Source organism: Heloderma suspectum, chromosome 2 (assembly GCF_057233095.1).
Source record: "Heloderma suspectum isolate Gila_16-S chromosome 2, 16-S_ref, whole genome shotgun sequence".
In the NCBI taxonomy this organism is placed as follows: domain Eukaryota; kingdom Metazoa; phylum Chordata; class Lepidosauria; order Squamata; family Helodermatidae; genus Heloderma; species Heloderma suspectum.
The window spans coordinates 67,009,510-67,035,130 of NC_139459.1; the positions used below are offsets into that span (position 1 = coordinate 67,009,510).

The 25,621-nt window shown below is 40.8% G+C and overlaps 1 protein-coding gene across 2 annotated transcripts; it reads left to right on the forward strand.

The window, feature by feature from the left end:
• The first annotated feature begins 10,344 nt into the window (after positions 1 to 10,344).
• MACIR (macrophage immunometabolism regulator) lies at positions 10,345 to 24,789 on the forward strand. 2 transcript variants are annotated; one of them, XM_084833833.1, is made up of 2 exons: positions 10,345 to 10,538; positions 22,070 to 24,789. In XM_084833833.1, exon 2 carries the CDS (start codon positions 22,091 to 22,093, stop codon positions 22,715 to 22,717), a length of 627 nt encoding a protein of 208 aa, XP_084689959.1. In that variant the 5' UTR covers positions 10,345 to 10,538; positions 22,070 to 22,090; the 3' UTR covers positions 22,718 to 24,789. The 2 variants fall into 2 exon arrangements, with proteins under 2 accessions (XP_084689959.1, XP_084689958.1); XM_084833832.1 differs by lacking the exon at positions 10,345 to 10,538 and adding an exon at positions 10,544 to 10,759 and having other exon boundaries at positions 22,070 to 24,439.
• The last annotated feature ends 832 nt before the right edge of the window (positions 24,790 to 25,621 follow it).

Consider the following 25,621-nt stretch of genomic DNA (forward strand, 5'->3'; position numbering starts at 1 on the left):
GTCAGATTACTTTGTGCCACCTTAATACAAATATAATAAGTATAACATTAGAAAAGTGTATTATAACAGGTTAATTCAACATCCAATGGTCAAAGCAACTTTATGTTCCTTATAACCAGAAAAGATTCAGAACCGACAGTAGATGAAGTAGGAAACATTTTTTAAAACCCTGCAACAGCAGAACCAGGGGTTTCACAGCAAGGCATTTTATTCCCAATTCTCAAGGTCCTGGCATATACCCACCATTCTCAGTTATGGACTGTGTCACCTCTCTTCTCCCTCAACAGCAACTGATGGGGAACAAGACTTTAGTCTTGACTCTATTTCATTCAGACATGCTTACTTCAGGTGTGGGTTTTAGGTCTTGTGCCAGAGCCTCCTTACCTCCACCCTTAGATATGGCTTCTGTGAACATCACTTCCTCCCTGCTGCTTTAAGGTGGCTGTAGGAAGGCTCATTATAGCACTCTTCGTTCTAATGCAGTTAAAGGTCTATTGTCCAAAGTTCATATATTCGTGCGTTAAGAGTTAATTATTATTATCTTGCCGTAAACTGACACCTGGCATACTTAGTCTTAGCCTGGGAACATCTTTTATTTAAATACATTTCCAAAGAGAACAGTTGTTTTGCTACTTAATATTTTTTTCTGTTTGGATGTAGGTGTGCATGGTGTCAGTTATGGATGGTATGTCCTTGAACGTCCATGCTCTTTGTATGTTTACATCAGACCTTTAACATTCAAAGATAGTTTGATTGTTAATATCTGTGCTTTAAATATATGGACTCCTGTCCTAAAGTAATTTCCTGTTTACATTCTTCTTAAAGGTTCTGTTTTATTGAAAAAAATGGCTTTCTTCACAAGTTTCTGCGGAATAAGAGTAGTCTACATGTGGATAACAGGATTTATAAAGGCAGAAACAGCTGGTCTGTTAATATTCCATGTTAGTAACTTTATGTCTGCAGATGATATTTCTTGTCATGTTTTCAAATTAAAAGAAGTTGCAGCATTACCAAATCTATATAATTGCTGTCTCATCACTGAACATTTGGGTATAAACCCATACAGCTAATGTCCCTATCGTTGTCCTTTTAATCTCTACTTTTAGCAGACAGTGGTTAAAGACAATTTTAAGATTTTATTAATGCTATAAAAAAATTGAGATGCTCACATTGTGCTTTAAGAAACATATTCAGGTTTGTCAGTCAATATTTTGGGCAGTATCCAAGACAACAATAGCACTAATGTAAATTACGTTGCACTAGCATAAGCGACCTCTAGCACAATATAATTTACATTAGTGCTACTGTCAACTTGGATACTGCCCCTAGGTATCAGTAGTCCTGACTTCTCTTGTGGCCTGATGAATTATTGAATGCCTGTTAGTATATTTATGATAATTACAGTAACTAATATTAATGTGACTTTCATGAACAGCAATATTTTCCTCTTAAACCGCTGGAGGCCTAGCTTCAATACAATTGTTAAGGATAAAGCTCTTATTTTCATCCAGCAAATTCTCCATGAAGGTGTAATTGCTTATTAAACTTGCCATGGCATTGCTGTGCATATTTCATATGAGGTCATATGAGAAATTCTTATGTCCTGTTTAAGATACCAAATGTATGATGGGTTCGCAACTTCTCATTGCAAACATTTCATTTTCTACAATGTAAATTTGTAATACGGACGATGTCTGACTTGCTCACCTCTGAATGTACATGTCATGTTTACTGTTTTTCTATAAGAAAATGTTACAATTTATATGTACATATCATTCCAGTCAACCAAAGCTTTGGCATAAAAATTTTATGCGCTTTTAAATAAAAGAGAGTCAACAACAATACATAGTGTTTTTTCTGCTTGCTCTCTAAGAGAGGATTAATCTTTAGTCTCACTTTATTTTTCTGATCTACTATATTGCAAAAACTAATACAATAAACATCTCCCTTAACTTTATAAGAAATTAGAGTGTTCTATATAGGAAAACACTTAGGCCTGACATATGGTATTCTTGAGAATGATATATATGTGGGAAAAATATGCATTCAGCAAGATGATGACAGAAATTGCACCTACGTTGCATTAATTGTGACTTTCAGGATAGGCTCTTAACACAAATAGGGCCATGAAGAAGTACCAAGAATGCATCAAACCATCCAAACGTTTTAATATATGTGGATTATCACTGCATCCAAGTACATTTCATAAAGTGGCTGGATGGGGAGGAATAAGCTGAAGCTGAACCCTGACAAGACCAAGGTACTTTTGGTGGGAGACAAGAGGAGGCTGGGGGATGTTGACCTGGTGTTGAATGGGGTACGGCTTCCCTTGAAAGCCCAGGTCCGCAGCCTGGGGGTCATTTTGGACTCCCAGCTGTCCATGTAGGCTCAGGTGTCAGCTGTGAGCCGGACAGCGCTGTATCAACTCCATCTGATACGGCGGCTGCACCCCTTCCCGACCATCTGCTCCCATCAGTAATACATGCCCTGGTCTCCTTTCGTTTAGACTACTGTAATGCGCTCTACGTGGGGTTACCCTTGAAGACAGTTCGGAAGCTGCAGCTAGTACAGAACGCAGTGGCTCACCTGATTATAAAGGCAGCCACCGGCGAGATCACATCACTCCAGTGCTGAAGGAGTTACACTGGTTACCAGTTGTTTTCCAGGCCAAATTCAAGGTGTTGGTTTTGACCTTTAAAGCCCCATATGGTTCCGGCCCAGCCTATCTTAAGGAGTGCCTCCAGCAACACCAGACAGGCTGCTTAACAAGATCAGCCTCAGATGGCCTCTTTGTCCCATCAGCCAGGACAGCTAGACTGGTGGGGACGAGGGAGAGGGCCTTTTCTGTGGTGGCCCCCACTCTGCGGAACTCCCTCCCTAGGGAACTCCGCCATGCCCCCTCTTTAATGAGCTTCCGCTGTGCATTAAAAATGTGGTTGTTCAGGCAGGCATTTGGGGTGGGTTAGGGTATTTTAGAAAATGTTTTCATTGTAGAATTTTATTGTTTTAAACTGTTTTATTATATGCTGTACATTGCCCAGAGTGGCTGGGTGATTAATAAATTTAATAAATAAAGAATGCTGATTTTTCAAAAATATTTGGGATGGCATTAAAATTATAAGAAGTTAGCTCAAGTATAAATAAGAAATGGGATGTATTTCAGATTAGACAACTTGGATAGACGTATCCATAGCAAGTACTTCATAAAGCTCCACTGATGTGGTTTCCTAGTACAAAATCCGAGCAATAAGATGGCAATTTGATAATTGTATTGTGTGTTTAATTAAAAAGGCTGGTTTGTTTGTTTAGTATTAACTGAAAGCATTTTTACCCCACTCTTCTGCTGAAGAAGCTCCCAGGGTGGCTTACAAAGATCAATAATAAGACAATTCTTTCCACTCGGGTTTACAGTCTTCCTTGTAAGAGATGAGCAGAATGGGGCACACAAAGTTCTTAAAGCTTACAATTAATCGGCAAACAACTACTGCAAACAGAAAGTAGATAGTGATATGATTGTGATGTGTATATAGCCCTGATTTGCCAGTGTTCCAGATCATGAACCCCCACAGTTACAGGAGGTCCTCCTCTTCGCAGAGTCTTCATAATCAAGACCTGTATTGATTCACATAGTCAATGTGAAGGCTCTGCGAAGAGGAGAGTGTTGATCATCCTCACTTAAAGGATATCTGAATAGGGCTTATATTTCTTCTAATATTGTTGCATACATTCAAATGCATGGATGTGACTGCTGAAACATATTATTGAAGGACTGCAATTATAGATAAGCAACTTTGCACTATGGGTTGGATTCAGACTAAGTTAGTTGCCTTTTGTTCCCACTGAAATCAATAGGGCTAGCTACTCATGACTAGCTTTTCCCACTGATGTCTCGTTATAGTTAATCTCTCTTTTTAAATTAATGATAGGATTCCAGAAGTTTTCTCAAAAGAAAGCACTTCCATCGCTATCCTATACATGCCTACTCAGAAGTAAGTCCTAGTCAATTCATGAGGTTTATTACTGGCAGGTAAGTGAATATAGGATTGTAGCTTCAAATAAATGTGAGAAATGTAAAAAAAATATTTATTTTTATGCAGTACTCCCAGATGGCAATTCTCTGGAAATGGCATAATATAGTTACCAAGTGATACATTTTAACATGGATACAAATAAAGGCCATATTCTTATGTCAAGCTAAACCATTGTTGAGTGTGATGTGCTTGAGCTGGAATGAATCCAAATAAGCCTTAGCCTCACATGCTCCCGTGGTTGGGAGGATGACTACTTTGGCAGCTTTCAGTTTCCCTTAAGCTCAGCTTGTCATGTTTGAACCAGTTACTGTTTATCACTAACTCTAGTCAGTTCCAAAAGAGGCCAACTTCAAACTGGGTTATGAAGCTGGCTTGTTTAAACTAACCATAGTTTGTGTGAGCCACAATCCCCGGTTCAGATGCAACATCAAGCCAAGACAAAGGAAAACCAAATGTAAATGTTGTCAAAACCGTCCTCCCAGCCTTGTGGGAGAAGGGGAGAAAGTACGTGAGCCCAAGGTTCACTTGGTCTCATTCCAGCTTGTGTATGTTGCATTAAACCATAGTTTACTGTGATGTGTGAAAGCGGCCGAAGTATGCATCCCAATACACATATGTGAAGTTAATGTATGTGTCTGTTTTGCCTTGTGGACGTGCTATGGGAATCAACTTCCAGTAGTGGTCTTCCAACACATGTACGAATGGTAAGATAAACAAGTGCAATTTTCATCCATGACAATGTACACTTTTTTTTTCTACACCCATGTAGGAAAAATGTTGCCTGTGATGCAGGCCATGCTTTATGTTCATAATGATTTTAAATCACCTGTTGATAGGTTCTGATCCCCTTTACTTTTTGTGTGGACTTCTAAGATGTTTCTATTACATGCTTAAACATTTAGATAACTAAGGCTGCAATCTTATATCCAATTACCTGGGAATACGCTCCATTGAACACAGTGGGACTTACTTCTGAGTAGACATGTGAAGGAACAGAACTGTCTTCCAATGGTGTATTTAATTTGGTTTTAGGTTATTATGGGTTTAAATCTTTGTTAGGTATGCGTGTGCTAGTCAGTTTCAGCCAAAAGGTGAATAGTTTAGAGGTGAAACCTTTAGTTAGAATGTAAAGGCCAGGAAGTTTGCTTAGCAAGCCATGAGATTAGAAAGTTCGATAAAAGGTCAGAGGAAGAGAGAGAGAAAATTTAGTTTGCAAAAATGAACAAGAAACTATCCTCCTGAATGGTTGGAGTTGGGGAGAGAGAAAAAAAACTAATTTTGAGAGATAAAAGCCACAGAGAAGCAGAACAAATCAAGGTACTGAAATAAGCTTTTCCTATCCATCTCCCATTCCCTTCTTGCTTTCACTGCCATTAAAATATGTTTAATTTTTTTCTGCCTTTTTAGTTTGGGAAACTTCCCATGTTAATCATTTGGCAAAAGCTAAAGCTTCAGTATACTTCCAGGTTCTCTCTCACACTCTTTTTTTCCCTCTTCCTTCTGTGTAAGATGTTTTTGTACCTTGGATACATATCTAAATGGTTCTCTAGCTGTTCTGAAATACAAATGTCTGATAGGTTAAAAAAAAAATCTATCATAACATTTCTGGTAGTAAGTTTTAGTCAAAATAATTAAACGTTAGAATTTCTAAGCCAGTTGCTTGATTGAAATAAAATAGCATATGGTTCCTTTTTCTTCCCCACTGTGTTCCTCCCAATGCCAGTAACAGACTATGTTCAAATTTTCTCAAAGAAAGAGAAGTTAGTTTTAATTAGTTTCCATTCATGCTACAGCCATTACCGTCCATTAATACCGTATGAATATGTCACCTTACTGCAGTACTGCAAAAGCCATTAATTGGCTATGCCAAATTTTATATTCTGCTATTCTATATCCTTTCCTTTGTATTAGGTGATATTATTGGTAAAGATTCCAGGAAAATGTACAATTGCTGGCTAAAATAATGGAACTATTCATGGAAAATTGTATTTCAGTGGCCAGTGGCAAGGGTGATTAAATGGCATTCCCAACACTTCTGAAATTGGTATTCTACAGCATCCTTCACTGAAGTTTTATTAATTGCTGTTTTTACTGTTATGAGTTTTAAGGAAGATATAATTATATAGGTGTACATATATTTTACAATTCTTCTAATTTTCCCATGTTATATAACATTGTACATTAGTCTATGGGTGGTTTTCTTGGTTTTCCCATGGCAAGCCATCTTTAAAGTATACTTTGGGTTTGGTTAGTTTCTATGCTAATGTGGAATTAACTGATCACCTTGCAGCAGAAATCATTGTTTCCTCATTCCCTACATCAGCACCCTTTCTGCAATTGGTCCACTGGGGTTGCTGGCCCATAAGGGAAATATCCCTCCCCACATCAGATTGCCAAAGGGATTTATGTTTCTGACCCATTATGAATGCATTAGCAAACTATATATATGGCAGTTTGCACAAGTGCAGAGGACTGCAAGACTGCCTGTCTGCTATTGAGCTCAGCATAGCCATATCCCCCCCCTTTTCAAAGTCCTTGTCAATTTCATCCTCCACTTTGATGCTTCCCAAGTGAAACTACCCCTCTCCCCGCTGCATCAGATCACAAAAAGGAAGTAATTGTCAGAGCCCTTATGAACATGGGAACACATTCACCATTTTTTTTCAGGCCGACTGTCTACTATTTAGCCAAGCATATTGATATCCCCCTATTGTCAATGTCCTTATCAATTTCATCCTCCACTTCAGGGCTTCCCCTGCTAGTGAACATCTTTTTCTTTTTTTAAAGGCTGCTTCACGTTCTACTGAAGTAATAACAGCCACCCCAGAGCTCCTTTTGTCCTGTTGCCACCTGCTTTCAGTTCCCCCACCCCCTTTGTACTTGTTGCTTCCCTCCACTGGTCTCCTTTGCTAGTTGTTGAATGTACATGAGGGTTACAAAGCAGTGAGTGGGATGGCTAAACGGGCAAATTTCAAGGCAGAGCAGGGACTTAGTGGGTGGGTTAACATATACAAATTTCAAGGCAAATCCACTAAAGCGCAGTAACTACTCTACTGTAGCACATTTGTAAATGCACTTCAGCAGATTTGCACAAATCTCCCCCCAAATTTTAATAAAGTTAAATTTGCACAAATCTCCCCAAAGGTGAAAAAAATGTTAAATATGTGCAAATCTCTCTGAAGATGAATAAATAACGTTAATTTTTTCAAACCTTCCTGAAAGTGAAAAAACACATTACATTTATGCAAATCTTCCCAAAAAAATTTAAAAGATGTGTTGCTGTCTAGGGAGACAACAGAGTGGAGAAGTAAACTGACTAGTGTCATTTTGAGATGAAATAGAGAAAGGACATAATTAGTGAGATTGCAAGGAGTGGCCGGTGGGCTTTTTTGCCCCTCTTGCCAGGTGGCTCACTTGCCATTTTAAACAACCCACGCTGAAACAACTCTGCTGGGTTCCGACATCACAACAAGCCATGCTGAGAACAAGCCACCCTAAACAACCATACTACAAGCCATGGGTTCTCAGGTTTACAACAACCCACGACAAAAAAGCTGTGCCAGGTTCAGATGTCACACTAAGCCACCCTGCAACCACCCAGGGTGACAACCCACTGTGGCTTAGCATGATGTGTGAACCACGTCTCAGAGACTAGTAACTGAGTCAAGAAACTATGAACATGGCAGAGATGGGGTCTGAGTCTCAAATGCTAAATCACATATTTGCCCCCACAATGCACAATGAAATGAAATACCCATTTCACAAAATGCAAAGTGGTTATATTCATAGAAATACACACAGGCCAAACACTTGATGACATCACACCCCGCACACACAAAACCCAAGCAAACACCCCTCTCTCCCTGCCAACACACACAAACCAAGGCAAAGTACAACATGCCAAAAAAAACATGCATGATGGTTACAGCTCTCTCTCTTGGTCAGTTAAAGTTCTCTTCCTCCCTCCCTCTCTCTCTCTCTCTCTCTCACACACACACACACACAGAGAGTTAGAGAGAGAGAACAGGCAAAACACTCCAGTCCCTCATCACCATCCCCTCTAGCCCCCAGACCACATCAAGCATGTATTTCTCTTTTTTCTGGGTGCAGCACATGCTTTAAAATGGAGTTCTGGGCTGTTGCTGTTCAGTCGTTAAGTCGTGTCCAACTCTTCATGACCCCATGGACCATAGCACGCCAGGCCTTCCTGTCCTCCGCTCTCTCCCGGAGTGTGCTCAAGTTCATATTCATTGCATCGGTGATGCTATCTAGCCATCTCATCCTCTGCCATCCCCTTCTCCTTTTGCCTTCAATCTTTCCCAGCATCAGGGTCTTTTCCAGTGAGTTTTCTCTTCGCATTAGGTGGCCAAAATATTTGAGCTTCAGCTTCAGTATCTGTCCTTCCAATGAGAAGTCAGGGTCGATTTCCTTTAGGATTGACTGATTTGATCTCCTTGCAGTCCAGGGGACTCGTAAGAGTCTTCTCCAGTACCACAGTTCGAAAGCATCAATTCTTCGACACTCCGCCTTCCTTACAGTCCAGCTCTCACAGCCATACGCAACATTTTTCTTAGAATGCCTCTGGCCCATGTGGGGCTAAGAGGCATTCTTAAAAATAAAGATGGTGCTGTAGGCTGGCACTTCGCTTTACAGAATGCTAGCCTCCTAGTTACTTTTATTATTTTTCAAATAAAATCAAATAAAAATCAAGACAGGGAGCCTGGTGAGTGCCATGGAACGACTGGAGCCCACAAGTACCACACTGGCAACCCCAGCATTAGGGTGCCATTCTGCATCCACATGCCTGAGCACAATGAAAATGGATACTGTAAACTGAGCAGGCCATTGTTCATTGCCAAGATTTGCAATAGGCATGGTGACTGGTATGAATGGCAACATAGTTTCCTGAAATGCTATTCTTTATTCTTAGTTTGGCATAACCTATTTTTCTTCAGATCAGGCCAGGGCTGAGGAATGAATTAGACTTACCTTGCTAATGCATGAAATACCTGAACACATAATTCTTAAAGAGGTGATGGCAGTGCAAAAGTAGTACCTTTAAAAGGGCAATGGCAGGCATAAAGGTAGGGTATATGCTCAGAAAAAGGCAAGCAATTATTAGGGTGCGTTCATTAGATGCCACAGCAATTTTTCTTCTCGTTTTCTATGTTTTCTAAATAAGTTGAAAGAAGGGAAAACATTACAAGATGGCATTTCCCTCATTTGGGTAGATCCGCTGTTCCTTGTATAACTTACTAATACCGCATAATTGTATGTTGCTCAGAAAATCATAGAGTTGGGAGGCAGCCTCTAATATTATCAACTTCTATAGGTTTTTAAGGGATCAGGTGAGCTAACAGTGTCATAGGATTTTGTACCCTTGCAAAAGCAAAAAAAAAAGTAATGGGACAGGATATATGGTCAAAGGTAGAGAAATAACAGCATGACACTGAAGGACTAGTAACTCAAGAGTGGTGGAGAGATCCAGATTGAAGTCCGCAACCAGCCATGAAGCTGTTTGGGTCGGTCACTACCTGTCAGCCTAATGTACCTCACAGGATTGTCATGAGGATAACAATGGGGTTGGCAGACCATGTACTCGGACTTGGGCTCTTGGAGGAAAGTTGGAGCAGAGATGTAATAAAGAATCCCCTTAATTCCTGATCTTTGAAGCAGACGGCCCTCCCATATTTTGTGATGACAACATCCAGAGCGGGAGCCACTCTTCCACAACAAAACCCAAAGGAGTCTTAGGGTGCAATCCTAAGCATCTTTAGACAGGAAAAAGGTCCTACACATCCCAGCATGCCCCAGCCACCCATGTTGGCTGGGGAATGCTGGGAGTTGCAGGACTTTCTTCGGCCTATACATGCATAGGATTGTACCCTTATAAAGCGTCTATTGCGGCATAAGCTTTTGTGGACTACAAATAAAGCTGCATGCAATCCTAAACGCAACCCACTAGAGGACAGAGTACGCCTCCTCGAGCAGCGTGGAGGACAGCGCTGTAAAAATCTGTTCCGTCCCTTGAGGTGCCACCTGACTTCTTTTTCTTCTTTATGAATTCACATGTTCCATCAGGTTGAGCTCAAATCCTGGCTCCAGTGGAAGAAACGGAATACGGCAGCAGCGGCTGGGGACAGAGGGGAAAAGAAATCCTGAAAGTGCCGCCATCAGGGGCGAGCGACGCCACGTTGGGCCCTGTCGAGCCTGCAAAGATTAAAGGACGGAAGCCTCCCGCGCCGCCACACCCTCTGCCTTCCGCCGGGTCGGGAAGTAAGAAGGAACCAGCGGCGGCGCCGGCGGTGGGCGGGACAGCAGCGGCGACAGGGCGGGCTGGAGAGGCAGGGCGAGCGGCTCCGCCGCCTCGCGACGCCAGCCACAAGCCCCGCCCCGGGCCCGTGGAATAAGAGAGCCGGGCGGGGCTGCCAGCCTCTTCTCTCTCGCCATCCCCGCGTCGTTGGCGGCCGGAGCGCGGCCCGCAGGCCTCGGCATCCTGGACCGCAGGTAGGAAAGGGGCGGCGGCGGCGGCTGTGACTGGAGGTTTGTGGGCTGGGCGCAGGGGAGGCCGGCGGCGGCTGTGCCAGCGGATGCGCTGCGGCGCGCCCCACAGCTCAAAGCCCACGCAGAGCCGGGCGCAGAATGGGCTCCGGCAGCTGCACAAGAGAACGAGGAATGCCAGTAAGGCGAGGAGACGGCACAGGGGGATGCGCGCGCGCGCCCGCTGGGTGAGGTGCAGCATATCTCGTGTGCGTGCGTGTGTGTGAGTGCGTGTGCGCGCGCGTGTGTGCGGGGGGGGGGGGAGACAATGAGAAGTGCGTGCTTGTAAACATACGGTCTGTGCGTAGCCCCCGAACTCCATCCGTTACAGTCGACGCGAGTTTTCTTCTTGGCTTCAGTGCAGTGTAGCTTATATCTCAAGTTTGAAGATAAAATATACCTGTGGGCATATTGTTTGGAGATATTCAAAAGCTACTTGTCCTTCCGTGTGCCTATAAAGTATACATGAATCTGCGTTATACACACACTATGTGCTCTTCCAGGTGTCTGTCTGAATCAAGTGCATCAACAAAATGTATATTCCAAGTGCCCATGTGTAGAGATCTACTTGTAAGACTTATTTATCTGCTAACATATGTATACATGCAGAAGTGTACATCTATATTTGTGTGCGTTTAAAGTGAGGGTAACTTACATGCTTATACGTTTATACAAAGTATATGTTTTGTGCATACTGTTGTGGAGTGTGTAACTGTATTTTATAATGCATGTGCATGGCATTACGACATGCAGAGAGAAGGTACTATGCTCTCTAGCTTCTGTGTAGCTTTGTGGGTATGCTGCAATAGCCATGCAATATTGTGTGTTTTCTTATGAAGGGTAGACTCTCCTACATGAAGCCTGCCTATACTGAGTATTTTACAGATTGAATGTAGTATTTCATGGTATATTAGAAGATGTGTGTCTAGTACTGTATTGTACGTTGTAAAAAATATACCACACAGCGTGTTACGCCCTGATAAATAGATACACTCCAGAACATAGTTAAACAGACTTGCTTCTTTTAGTGGGATTTATTAATCTTTAGTCCTGCGTTGTATTGTGCTTTTTGTAGAATACCTTTAATGTACCATGTAGTGATTCTGCAGTGTAAGAAAATGAAAGCAGTCTTATTTAAGTACATAATGACAGGCCTGTGTAGTTAAATAATTTGACTACACCACAATATTTTTATTTTGCGAGGCCTTGGGAAAAACTAGTGCAAAAACCATTAAACTAAGCAAGTAGCAGCTACTGTCTGTTTTTAGTAATTTCTTAAACTAAATTTAATGTTAGTAAAGAAACAGGTAGAAATCTTAAGCCCTACTAGTTGTCTGTTGCTGTGCTATGCCCTGTTAGTCTGCTCAAATGCATTTCTGTCATCAGTGAGCTAGAGCACTAAAGCTGTGCCAAGGAATAGTGCTGAAGTGTAGTTTGTGTGCTCTGTGTGTGAAAGAGAGAAGGAGAGAGTGTGCTTCAAGGACTCTCCTTGGTACTGCTGCCTTGGCTCATTGTCCATAAAAGGAAGTAGCACTATGGAGAGCTCTTGGCAGCCACTGATTCCTCTGCACAACAGACTGGGATCTCTCTTCACTCTGCTTGCATGGAGTCTGGCCTGCCTTCATTCTTCAGAGGCCCTATTGATGAAGTTCTCAAACTTATTGATAAACTGAAAGCAAATAAATCACCGGGCCCAGATTATATCCATCCTAGAGTTCTCAAAGAACTCAAATATGAAATTGCTGATCTTCTAACCAAAATATGCAGCATGTCTCTAAGAATAGCCTCTGTACCAAAGGACTGGAAGATGGCCAATTTTCAAAAAGGGATCCAGGGTGGATCTGGCAAATTACAGGCTGGTTAGCTTAATGTCTGTTCTGGGTAAATTGGTTGAATACATTATTAAAGATAAAATTAGTAAGAATGTAGAAGGACGAACCCTGCTGAAAAAGAATCAGCATGGTTTCTGCAAATGTAAGTCCTGTCTCAGTAACCTTTTTGAGTTCTTTAAGAGTGTCAATAAACATGTAGACAGGGGTGATCCAGTAGACATTGTTTACTTGGACTTCCAAAAGCCTTTTGACAAAATCCCTCGGCAAAGGCTCCTGAGCAAACTTAGCTGTCATGGAATCAGAAGACAAGTCCCTTATGGATCAGTAACTGGTTAAAGAACAGAATGCAGAGTAGGAATAAATGATAAATCCTCCCAATGGAGGGAAGTAAATAGTGGGGTCCCACAGGGATCTGTATTAGGACCAATGTTTTTCGACCTGTTTATAAATGAGCTGGAATTAGGAGTGAACAGTGAAGTGGCCAAGTTTGCGAACGACACCAAATTATTTAGGGTGGTTAAAACAAAAAGGATTGTGAAGAGCTCCAAAAGGATCTCTCCAAACTGGGAGAACGGGCATCTAAATGCCAAATGTGGTTCAATGGAAGCAAGTGTAAAGTGATGCATGTTTGGGCAAAAAATCCCAACTTCAGGTATAACCTGATGGGATCTGAGCTACCAGTGACTGACCAAGAAAGAGATCTTAGGGTTGTGGTGGACAGCTCGATTAAAATCTCAACCCAATGTGCAGCCACTGTAAAAAAGGCAAACTCCATGTTAGGCATAATTAGAAAAGGAATTGAGAATAAAATTGCCAAGATCATACTGCCCCTATATAAATCTATGGTGTGACCACATTTGGAATACTGTGTACAGTTCTGGTTACCACACCTAAAAAAGATATTGTAGAGCTGGAAAAAGGGCAAAAAAGGGCAACTAAAATGATGAAGGGGCTGGGAGCATCTCCCCTATGAGAGAAGGTTACAACAGCTGGGATTGTTTAGCTTGGAAAAAAGGAGGGTAAGCGGAGACATGATAGAGGTGTACAAAATTATGCATGGTGTGGAGAATGTGGGTAGGGAGACATTTTGACCTGGGGTCATCCTATGAAGCTGATTGGTGGGAGATTCAGGACAGATAAAAGGAAGTACTTCTTCACACAGCGCATAGTTAAATTATGGAATTTGTTACCAGAGGATGTAGTGATTGATGGCCACCAATTTGGATGGCTTTAAAAGGGGGTTATTTATTTATTTATTGTATTTTTATCCCGCTCCTCAGCCAAAAAAGGGTCCCGGAGCGGCTTACAATCAATGAACAAAGAAGACAGTCCGTGCCCACAGGCTTACAATCTAAAAACGACACAACACACAAGGAAAAAGCAAGGTTAGACAAATTCCTGGAGGAAAAGGTGATCAGTGGCTACTAATCTTGATGGCTATGTGCTACCTCCAGTACTAGAGGCAGTGAGCCTCTGTACACCAGTTGCTGGGGAACATGGGTGGGAGGGTGCTGTTGCGCTCATGTCCTGCTTGGGGATTCTTGGTCGATAGCTGGTTGGCCACTGTATGAACAGAATGCTGGACTAGGCGGACCCTTGGTCTGATCCAGCATGGCTCTTCTTATGTTCTTTCTGTGTTCCTCTGGATAAGATCTAGGTGATGTGAAGAGCCATGTCAGAGAGGTTGAACTCAAGAGCTCAAGAGCAAGGAAAGTACAGGTGATATTTAGATTTTGAAAATGAGAAAATAGAATACTTTCATCCAGCAACAATGATAAAGAAGCTTACGGTTGTCCAAGTACTAAATATTTTTAGATCGTACAACTGCTAGATATTTTCAGCAAAGGCAACATGTTACATTAATACCACTTTCTGCACTGACACCTTTTATTTTCCATATTGAAACGTATTTTACAGTGTAGGAACCTTTGGTTCTAAAACTTCACCAGTAAAGTTTGTTTATTAATTTAAATCATTTGAATGCTGCCTTTTAAGGTGAAACTCTCCCAGGGTGGCTTCCAGCATATGAATGTACAATATAGCAATCAATTTGAAAAATCATATTACTAAAATCAACAGCTAATAAAAAAACAGCAACACTACCTTGAAAGCATTTAGCCCAGTAAAAACACTAAAATCCAGTAAATAATTACAGCTAAAAGCCATATCATATCTAATAACTCACTAAAATCCTACACTTGGGTGCAAAATAACATCTTCCTTTAGGTCCAAACGTTGCTCCCCCCACCCCTCGATTTTCACAGATAATTTTCTAAAGAGAGCAGAATCAGAGATCTGCTTCTGGTGTTATGTTTAACAAGTTTATGGGAAGTGTGGTGTAGTGTGCTTTGTACACTATCTCCTTTGCATGGCAGAGAAGGGGGTGTGTTGTGTGCATTTATTAAGCATCTGTATAGCAAAAAGTATGCCAATGAACAAATCATGTTAGATGTATGAGACGCACTAGCCCTCTTCAGACATTTGGTAATGAACACATAAAGGGGCGTCTGAGAACATGCCAGCTAGACCGCCCTGTGAACTCCGAGACATGATCAGCATCAGTCTGAAAGAGTCCCCATTTGTGCATGGAGGTACATCCCCAGGGCTCCCGCCATGGGGATAAGAACCTTGGTTAATCTGGGTTTGCATGTCGATGGCAATATCCCTATGCATGTACAGATATATATGCATAAGGCCTTCTTCAGACTGATGCTGATTACATGTGTTGGCATCTAGGGGTCAGGGCTAGCTGGAACATTCTTGGAAGCCCCTTCATGCATTCAGTACCCACATGTACTAAGTGACTAAAAAGGGTGAATGTTTGTGATTACAGTGGGTGGCCCTCTATATTGTCAGAGAAGCAGTCCAAGCTCCAGTTGGGAAACCCATCACAGATGAGCAGAAAAGGCCAAAGTTGTTATAGTACAGGTCTATTTATTAAAGGCATTTGTAATATTTTATAATGTATGCCCGTGTTTGTTTGTGAGATGCTTAATGCAGTCTGAGAGATAATATGTTCTAAGTATACAAATGCATACTGCCTGACCAGACATGGGAAAGTGGTTCTAGTAGTAAATCCCACAAAATATGAGAATATGCACGTATTACATAAATGCTTTCAGTCATTGCATTTGAATGTAACTGCAAACAAAAAACATGATTAGGAAACATCTGTTGCTAGGGAGAGCAATGGCTAAGGACCAAGACTGGTTGATGCGATTTTACTTTCACAATGAACCAGTCTTAATTATTGCCTCTATAAGGAAAAGGACAGTTGTATATATATTTTACAGGGTAAATAGAGGGAGTATATATATTTTACAGGGTAAATAGAGGTAGAAAAATACCTCTGGTGGTTTTCTCTTACCATCATTTGTATTTTACATAGTTCTAAAGAGGTCTGTGTTTTTCCCAGGGCAGTATGAACATGTTTCAATATTCTGGCATAAGGATATTATTCTGGCATAACTCAGGTCTGTGTGAACAAAGAGTTCAGGGTGTTTCAGCTACATCTTCTTGCTGGACTGTCTTGGGCAATTTACAGGGCAGTGTTTCTTTATAGAACAATGGGCCAGTGATGAAAACAACCCTGCTGTTCCATCACTCTTCCCCAACCTAGCAACTCCAGATGTTTTGGACTATAACTCTCATCAGCCCCAGCCAACATGGTTAATGGGCAAGAGTGATGGGCATTGTAGTCCAAAACATCTGGATGGCATCAGGTTAGAGAAGGCTGCTTTACATCATTGGTGTTCAGACTGTGTTCCATGTGATATATTATGAGAGATTCTGCCATGAGAAGACTGCTATTGTATCGGTTTCTTAGCACTTTAAAGGGCTGGTATCCCTTTTAAAGCCAAACCACAAAGAGTGTCCTACATCAGTTGCCTTATTACTCATGGCTGAGAGGAAGCATGGCTGGATTGGTGTGTGTGCATGTGTGTTGTGTGCTTCTGTATCAGTTGGTAGGTTGTGAAATTCCAATCTTTTCCTTGCTCTGATGGACACTTCCTTTTAAATTCCTTGGGAGAGAGCCCATAGTCAAGAGGAGCTATGTTCAGTTGTGTGGGCTACAGGAGAGCAAGGAAAAGCTGTTGGCCTGTAGTGAGTAGTACCGAGGTGAGAACAAGGCAATCCATAATATTCTTTCTCCGTTATCCTCACCCACGCACCAACATAATCTCTTTTTTGCGCATGCACACCCTCTTTGTGCTAGAATATTCTCTCTGGGCTCGTGTGTGTACATCTGCATTATTCTTTTTCATACATGCCTGTGTAAAACATTGTCCTGTCTTTCTGTTATATACATGCACACACACATGTCGTGCACTCACAAAAACAAATGCCATCGGGTTGTTATTCCCTACACATCCATGCAATAGATATACAAGCTAACAGACACTGATGCACTCATTGGGTTGGATCCCGACTTAGTTATGCTTTAAAGTATACAAATTAAAATCAGTTAGACTGAGGTTAGTCACGACTAACTTGTCCCATTAATTTCAATGGTTCTGCTCTTAATTATGATTGAGTCAGAATCCAGCCTATTCTCACATGCTGACACCCTCACACGTCACTCCACTCACACTGCTATTACACTGAAAAGATCATTGTGTTACTTTTTAAATCCACGTTTAAAACTTCAATGTGAGAAGTTTGTGTGAGGCAATATTTTCGGCATGCTTGTTGTCTTTATGGAACAGTAGCTGATACAAAGACTTAACTTCCAAACAATCTAGATGCAGCACCAGATACATTTGCTGGCCATCATGCCAAACAACAAATATCTTGGTATGAAAAGGCAAGTGCATCCACCCTCTGGAAAGCAAGTGTATCTTTGACCTTTGGAATTATTTGTACAGGAAAAAATAGAATAAATATTACAAAAGCTTGTTAGTAGGAGAAGGGACTCTCTAGCAGAAGACGTGACATAAAAAGCCTCCCTAACTTAACTTATTTATTTATGTTTTTTATTAGAAGATTTCTATCCCGTCTTTCCACTGTTACAAACAGTGCTCAAAGCAGTTCAAATCAGCTTTAAAATATGCAGTATCTCAAGAAAACGTCAATTAAAAAAAAATTGCAGCAGATAAAAACCACTAAAAATAACAGGATCAGCATTACACATTTCTAAACAGATAAATTTAAAGCCTGTCTAAATAAAAAGGTGTTACAGGATGGCAGATTACAGGCAGAAATGGGGTCAACTGGGCCACCCATATTGCACAGAATATGTCATATCAGACACAGGCAGGCCATGGGGAAAGTGTTCCCTATGTTTCCTGCCACATGTAAATGTACTTCCCATGTGGGCTGGCCCATATACTTGTAACATTGGCATGACCGTGACTATGGACTCACTAATTCACCACTAATAAGTACTTCCTTTTGAAAAGCCTTCTTAAGCTTCTTAAGATCTGTAACTGGAATGGAGATCATCTTCTGGTTATTTTCTGGGATGGCTTCTGAGGTGGTTGTCTTTAACTGGTTGGAGAATATCTTCCAGTTGTTTTACCAACTTTCAATTTTGATTGACCATTTGAGGATAATGGCCAACTTTTGATTCTGTACCTAACAGTCACTAACCTAGGTTGTAATCTTCCTTCATCTGTTGAGCAGAAAAATAATGGAACTTCAGCTGCTCTTATTAAGTGTACAAAAAATATTAAAGCCTAACAAACCTGTGTCATGATTTTCAGAATGTTCATCTGGCATTTCTTAGCACTCTTAGTTTGCCATGCTAGTTGAATACTGAGCCTCCATTGTGATATAAAATGTGTTGTGATATAAAAAGGAGGTGCCTTTTCCTGCATTCATCTCATGGTCTAGCTCAGCCTTCCCCAACTTGGTGCCCTCCAAATGTGTTGGGCTATTATTGCCATCATCCCCAGCCAGTATGGCCAGTGACCATGCTAGTTTGGGGGTGATGGGAGCTGTAGTCCTTGAGAAGTTGTAAGGCTTGAAAATGCTCTTGCCCTTGCAGGACAAATGTATGACTCTGTCTTAGGGCCAAATTAGACAAGATGCCATTCACACGATTAGCAATTTAAAAAGTAAATAGCAGATGTGCCCACCCCTCTCCTCATTGTATTCCTGATCCAGATAAGCCACTGAATGCCTGCTATCTGAATTGGAAGAAAAGTTTCCATTTTCTTCAAAGGAAGCTTTTCTTGAATTACAAATAGCAAGTGTGGAGGGCCAGTTTGGATGGGGACCACAGTGAAGGCAAAGTCAGCCTGCTTCCTGATGGGGGTAGGATGGGGTTCCTGCTATTTACTTTTAAAAGTCCATTCACATAATTGCTAATTGTGTGAATGGTGTCTCATCTAGTTTGGCCCTTAATTTCTGATTTTTCACACAATTAATTTGGAGTGCATTTGGCTGCGTGTCCAGTCCTTGGTTTCTAGAGTTAGTTCCTTGCACCAAATCCTCTTGTGACTACTTTGGCACAAATTTCTGTGTGTACATTTTGTTTCAAATCATTCTGATTACTTTACAGTCTTGGGGTGCACATAACATTCTGGTGCTTACACAGAGGCAGGAGAATCTTGGTTCTTGTCTTTCAAGTCCACTTGTTGAACTTCCACTCCCAAATTGGTTCATTGTGTTAACACCACACAAGCTAATGAGGCTGGGGATGGCTTATCTCCTAATGGTGTTGTTGATTCCCTGATGCTTGCTAGAACAATACCTATAAAATTAACTTCACTGGGATTACTTTATATAAAGCACTTCAGCGATCACAGCTTTTTAAATTCCTTGATGAAATTCTGCTTTCAAAAATGTGAACGAGTGCTGTTTTGAGTTTTGTGTTGTGGGTCTGAATAAAACTTTACTGCAGACTATGAAGTTATATTCTGTGCAGTTTACTATTATTTTACAGTGCCATCCTATATGCATGTCTAATGAGACATTCCTAGGGATTCACTTCAATGGGACTTACTTCCAGGTGAGTGTTTATAGGATTGCACCCTTAGTTTACATACAGCATGCTGTACAATCCTATGCATATTTACTAAGAAATAAGTACCACTGTATTCAGTGAGGCTTACTCCTAGGTAAATGTACATATTGAATTGCAGCTAGAATCTTTGTTCCCCAAATGCTCCTATTTTAAAATTCTAAAACTATTTCTACCCTATCCTTTCCCTGGGGTTCAAGGTAGATTTGAGCACTTAAAAAAAATCCAATCTTATGCATGCTTTGGGGTGCTTCACATGTTAACCCATTTCCTACACAAAAAGCATTTCTGCTGAATAAATAGGATGCAGCTTTCTTGTAGTTCAGTGCAGATGAGAATCTACACCATGCTGTTTCCTTCATGAAAGTGCTTTTTCTGTAGGAAATATGTAATTTGTAAAGGAGTCTTTACTTTGGAAGCAAGTTCTACTAATGTCAGCAAGGTTACACCCATGGAATTTTGCTCTAAACCAAAATCTTACCCAATCCTCTTGCACCTAGACCTTGTTTACTCCTAATCACCTCAGACAAAAAAAAAAAACCAAAATGCTTCCTAAAAAGACCAAGGCCCACGAGAATGGCTACATGTATGCCCTTGTTCTCCAGATATTGGTGGTTATGATCAAAGGAGAATTCTCAGCTGACATCTGAGTTTGCAGTGAGACAGAGGGGAAGAGGAGGAGGTCTTTTCATTTCTGTAGGGCCCAAAATTCAGTATGTAGGGCTTTATAAGTCAAAGCCAGCACTTTGTGTTAGAAGATGATGGATAGGGAAACATGCAGAATCTGGAAAAGGGGCTTTCTAACTTTTGTGGGTTTGTTCTAAGGAGCACTTCAATAATGATTTCAGCTCTGTTATGCATATGTACTGTGTTTCCAGTCCCACAAAGAAGACCAAATGTAAAGAAGAACAATTATTACTGTAAAAATAAAATTCTACCAGCATCTGTAAGAATAACATCAACTTTGAAACTCTTTCAGGGTTTCTCCTTCCATTTAGACAGTGCTTCTCTCTGTAGGGCATGTTAGCATTCTTATGACCATTGTTTGGCTTAGGTGGAAGTGTGTCTTTTTCACAGCTGTCTAAAAATGATAAAGGAAGAAAAGACTAGATAGCTAAAAGGTTTTGAATATTATGTTGGAGGTATGACATTTCAATGTTTTAAAGATTATTAAGTCTTCAGAAGAAGATATTTGTTCCTGTACTATACACCGATATTTTATGCCCTTTTTGGAATCTTGAATCCAAAACATATAAAATAAACAATGAATCCTACTGATGTCCACAGAATGTGTGTCCAAGTAATTGTGGGTAAGACTGAGAGAGAAATCACAAATGCAGATTTCTGAGGACATGTGTTCCTTTGTTTCGTATGTGTTTATACACACACACGCGCACGCACACGACTGAAAGTAATTTTTTGTAGCTTGGTTTGAGGTCAATAAGTAGATTTAGGGTGCAATCCTATGCATGTTTAGACAGACAAAGGTCCTACAATTCCCACCATTCCCCAGCCAGCATGGCTGGCTAGGGAATGCTGGGAATTGTAGGACTGTTTTCTGTCTAAGCACGCATAGGACTGTGCCCTTAGGATGTATAACTTTCAAAGATGTCTTCCTATTCACCTGATCCTTTTGGTATATTAGGAAGTAGATGTATTCATTCAAGATTGATGATTCTCTTGCGGTCAGGGAGCTGTCTGAACATTTCATGGTGAGCACAGATTAAGGGTCACTATAGCCTTACTTAATCTACTTTTAGAAGGTGAGGACATGCTGACTTTGTCCTCACCCTGAGCCAGACACTGAAAGGGTCATGTGCTGTGGTCCATTGAGAGGTAGAAACAGAGACTTTCTGCAGAAATAGGAGCCACCACTGTCAGTAATGGCAAATGTACAAGACTTTAATTAGATTCCTTGGTTAGCTCTGCTCTTGGAATCTGCAAACAGTTTAAATGGAGCTTGAACAGGAGCTGTACAAAGTCAGATGAGCTTCAAAGAAAGTTGTTTTCTCTGAAGTCTTTGGAGAACGAAGTTTAAGCATTCTTCTGAAAACCTGGCTGTGAGTGACCTCTCTCTTTTAAAGGGATATTTAGCCAGCCTGTCTTCAAGGAAAAATAAGTGAGGACCTGGCAGGTGACCTTTTGATCTTCACATCCACCAGCTTGGCTTCTTACAGATGGAAGCATGTGAAAATTTAAAGAGTTGTTATTTTCCAACTAGTCCCTGGTTCCACATCTTTCCATCATTCAGGATTGAATTAAACATAATGTCTCCCTCTGAACTGTTGTTATGAAGCTCCAGTACCCAGTGATGGGGTCCACTCTGACTAGTATTGTGATTTAGTATTGACCTATCAACAGTACTCTACAATGGTTGTTTTGTGTGCCTTCACAATTAACTACTATAGAGAGTGACCCATATTCTTTCCATTTAATGTGTAGGGATTGAGAACTGAGCCTGGGAGATAAGCAACTTATTCAAGGCTCCAAAGCAGGTTTATGGTAAAGGTGGGACTCTGATCCAAGTCCAAATCTCTGTTCATTACAACGCGCAGGGTTACTCTGGCCATGGAAGCTTCTGCCATGAAAAGTCTAAAGGCATAGTTGCTTGGGGTCAGTTGAAAAGTGGCAACCCAAGAGAAATTGTCTTACGTCTCTCTGTCTATTACATCACACTAATATAACTGTTTTTATATTTCTAGGCTAGCGGATTCATATTTAAAATGGAAGTTGACATTAATGGAGAGTCTAGGTCTGTTCTAGCTGCTCTCCCCTTGCCTATTGCTGAGGTGAGTGCCACGAGCAAGGCAGACTCCGAGAAACCTCGCTGCTCCAGCACCCCATGTTCGCCGATGCACCAGACTGTGTCAGGCTATCAGATCCTCCACATGGATTCTAACTACTTGGTTGGCTTCACAACTGGGGAGGAACTTCTGAAATTAGCCCAGAAGTGCACCGTAGGGGAGGAGAAGAAAGTAGAAGCGGTAGTGCCTACCTTGCGCTCCAAACAGCTTGATTCAGGACTTTCCCGCTCCTCTCGGGTGTGTAAAGCTAGAAGCAGATATTACCAGCCTTATGAGATCCCAGCAATCAATGGCCGTAGAAGGCGACGGATGCCCAGCTCAGGGGATAAGTGCACAAAGCCACTACCTTATGAACCCTACAAGGCGTTTCATGGTCCTTTGCCTCTTTGCCTTTTCAAGGGTAAAAGGGCTCACTCTAAATCCCTAGACTACCTCAATTTAGACAGAATGAACATCAAAGAACCAGCTGATACAGAAGTTCTTCAGTACCAGCTCCAACACCTCACCCTAAGAGGGGACCGTATGTTTGCTAGGAACAACACATGAAGATACATTGTCATTGGTTCTTCGTTGCATCAAAATCCTCTGTATGATGTAGACAGTCACACTCATGGTACTTGATTGTATCACAAAGTGTTACCAGACCATAATTTATGTGAGTAAGATTATGAAGATGGTGGGGGGAAAGTATTGTGGAAAGAACTACTGGAAACTTCTGACTGCAAATGTCATTAGTACACTATAACAAAACAGAAGGTTTTGCACATGGATACCTAGAATTTATAGCAATGTTACACTCAGAAATAGATGAACTGTGACTTGTGTTTCTGACTGGGCTTGCTGTAAGAAAATACTCATGGATAAGCACTGAAATACACTCTTAATATTAAACGTATGTGTATATGCAATGACTTTTGCATTATAGGAAAAATGATTGACTAAGACCATGTGTTCTTTAAAATAATCCAGTTTACATTTATTATAACTGGTTTTGCACTGGAAATGGGGAAAGAAATCACTGATGAAATTAAGTCTGAGTACTTAAGTTACTGGAGCTGGCTTTTAAAAAAAATGTAATTAAATTACTTTTCATATTTCAATTTGATTTCAATGTAAATTTTAAAAAATGTGTTTTGAAGGAGAAAAATATTGGAAGACAAACTGATTTTTATTTTGTAACTTCATCTTTTTAAAAAAGAAGAAGAAAGATTGCTCAACACATACATGGAGACCTTTGTTGTGTGTATATACATCGTGAATAGCTGCATTTGCATCTGCAGTATACAAATGAAATTTTAGATTTTAGTACTACCATATTACATAATTATTACAGGAGGTTTTACTAGACCACATTTTAGCACTTCATATGAACATTCCAGTTTATTTACAGCACTGAACACTACTTTTAACATCTTGATTTGGACTCTGACTTTTTTTAACGCCTTCAAGGTTTTTACTAGGTTATGAATTATGTCAAACGCACTGGCTTGAAATGTTTGTTTCAAAAATCATCTCCAAACAAAACCTAATTTAACTTAGTCTAACCATAGCATTTAAAAATAATCTGGTGGGGTTCTCTTTAAGATGTGCTGCTTATTACTTAAGCAATGTGCAACCATGTTATGTTTTGGGCCTGTAAGTTATTTAGAAGTGAATGTTTAATTTTTGGGGAAAGCATAAGGGGAGCTTAAATTGTGAAACAAAGTCTTTTTTATCATTCCTGGTACAGTTCTGAGTTTCCTGAATAGAAGGACTGAGTTGTTTTGTCTCTTAAGAAGGGATGTGGAGAGGACATGCTTTGGAAATCTAGGATTCATCTCTGCTTTAACATCTTTTCCCTACAGTTATGTCCAACTTGCAGTGCAGAATCTGTGGATAAGTTCTGTTTAACTTTGAGGGAAAGCTTGTACTTTTTACAAGTCACTATATTGTAGTGAGGAATTATTTCTTAAAAAACTGTTCTATATAGCCTTTAGATTGACCCGAAGAGTACTGTCCAATGCCAAAGAGAGGGTTCTTACGTTTATTGATTAAACATTATTTATTGATTTTACCCTATGAAACGACATTGTTGACTTATGAAATAAAAGGGTGATGTGCATACCTTTATATGACCCTGGTGTATGCTGCTGTTTTGATAGATGGGCGGTGATGTACCATTTTCCATACTTTCCCAAAATTAATGTATATTTTGTATAAATGGATAAATTTAATTTATACATTTAATGTATAAATCCTGTATATTTAATGTATAAATGCTGATTTGCAGAAAGCAATTAGGATCCTTGGGTCTGATATCTTTCAGAAGCTGGCATGGAATTCTAACTACGTATTTGGACAATAGGAGATCTTTCCACAATTGTGGCAAGGCATTTATCCCGCCCCCCCATGCTACTGTAATAGCAGAAATAGCTATATTTTCATACAGCCCAGTTCACAGTGAGGTTTCTCCATGTGATCTCGTACATGGAAAAGTAGTGTGTGGAGAAGATGAGTGTGAACCTGATCCTTGTTATTAGGAGAAAATGGATAACTGCATCTTCGTGGTCAACTAGTCCTGCTCCGAAAACTCTTGATTTTGTTCTTGTAAGTAATACATGGCGTTTCCATCCATTTTGAAAACTACTCTTAAATCCCTTAAACTGGATTATAGCACAACAGGCTCTTGTCTTCTGACCATATCAAAGCTTAGTTGAACTATCGCATTCAGTGCTATGAGTTTGCGCTTCTATTATTTATTTAGTTTATGTACTGTATATTTATCCTGCTTTTCAGACAATTATTGTCTCTCGCAGCATCTCACACCAATAAAAAAAGGAGAGACAGGCCCTGCCATCAGGTGTACAAACGAAGGAGACAAGACAGGCAAAGGAAGGGGAGTGGAGGAAAAAAGAAGAGGAGAGAGATCCCTTGTTAAAGGCTAGAAAGGTGTTAAAGGTTTGTTAAAACCTTGTTAAAGGTGGTGAGCTATAAGCAAGCATTAGATGCACTTTGGGCTAGGCTGATCCTTCCTTGCTGGTGGCAATTGGTGGCTATTTGGCCAGTGTATGAAGTCAGAGCATCCCCCCACCCTTGCTTCTGCAGTTCCAGGGCTACAGACAGTTGGAGTCCTAGTGTTTTTTCTGGCAGGGAGGGGGAACCAAACTCCTTGCAACTGCTCCTTCTCTGGCAAATGGATGGGCCAGCTTGGTCTCTCCCTTGGCTTGATGTTGTTCCTGGGAACTGGGAGGTACAGCCTTCCAGTTGCCCTCTGGCTGATGGCAGAAGCCAGAGTATGCTTCCCTTCTGCTCTCTGGTCCCACAGTATTATTAATTGGCTTTTGAAATTAAGGAACAAAGAAGAATCGTAAGTGAACTGATACAGAAATGGAGTCTGAAAAAGTACTATGAAAATGAAATCTTGATGCAGTATTCTGAGCTTAGAAGCCTAGGAAAGCTCCATTGGTCCAT

Excerpts from the sequence above, each read along its gene's own strand:
- MACIR (XM_084833832.1), top strand. The coding sequence starts at position 10,622 with ATGCGCTGCGGCGCGCCCCACAGCTCAAAGCCCACGCAGAGCCGGGCG. Across the intron at positions 10,760-22,069 it reads TGCGCGCGCGCGCCCGCTGG|GCTAGCGGATTCATATTTAA; the intron begins GTGAGGTGCAGC and ends TTATATTTCTAG.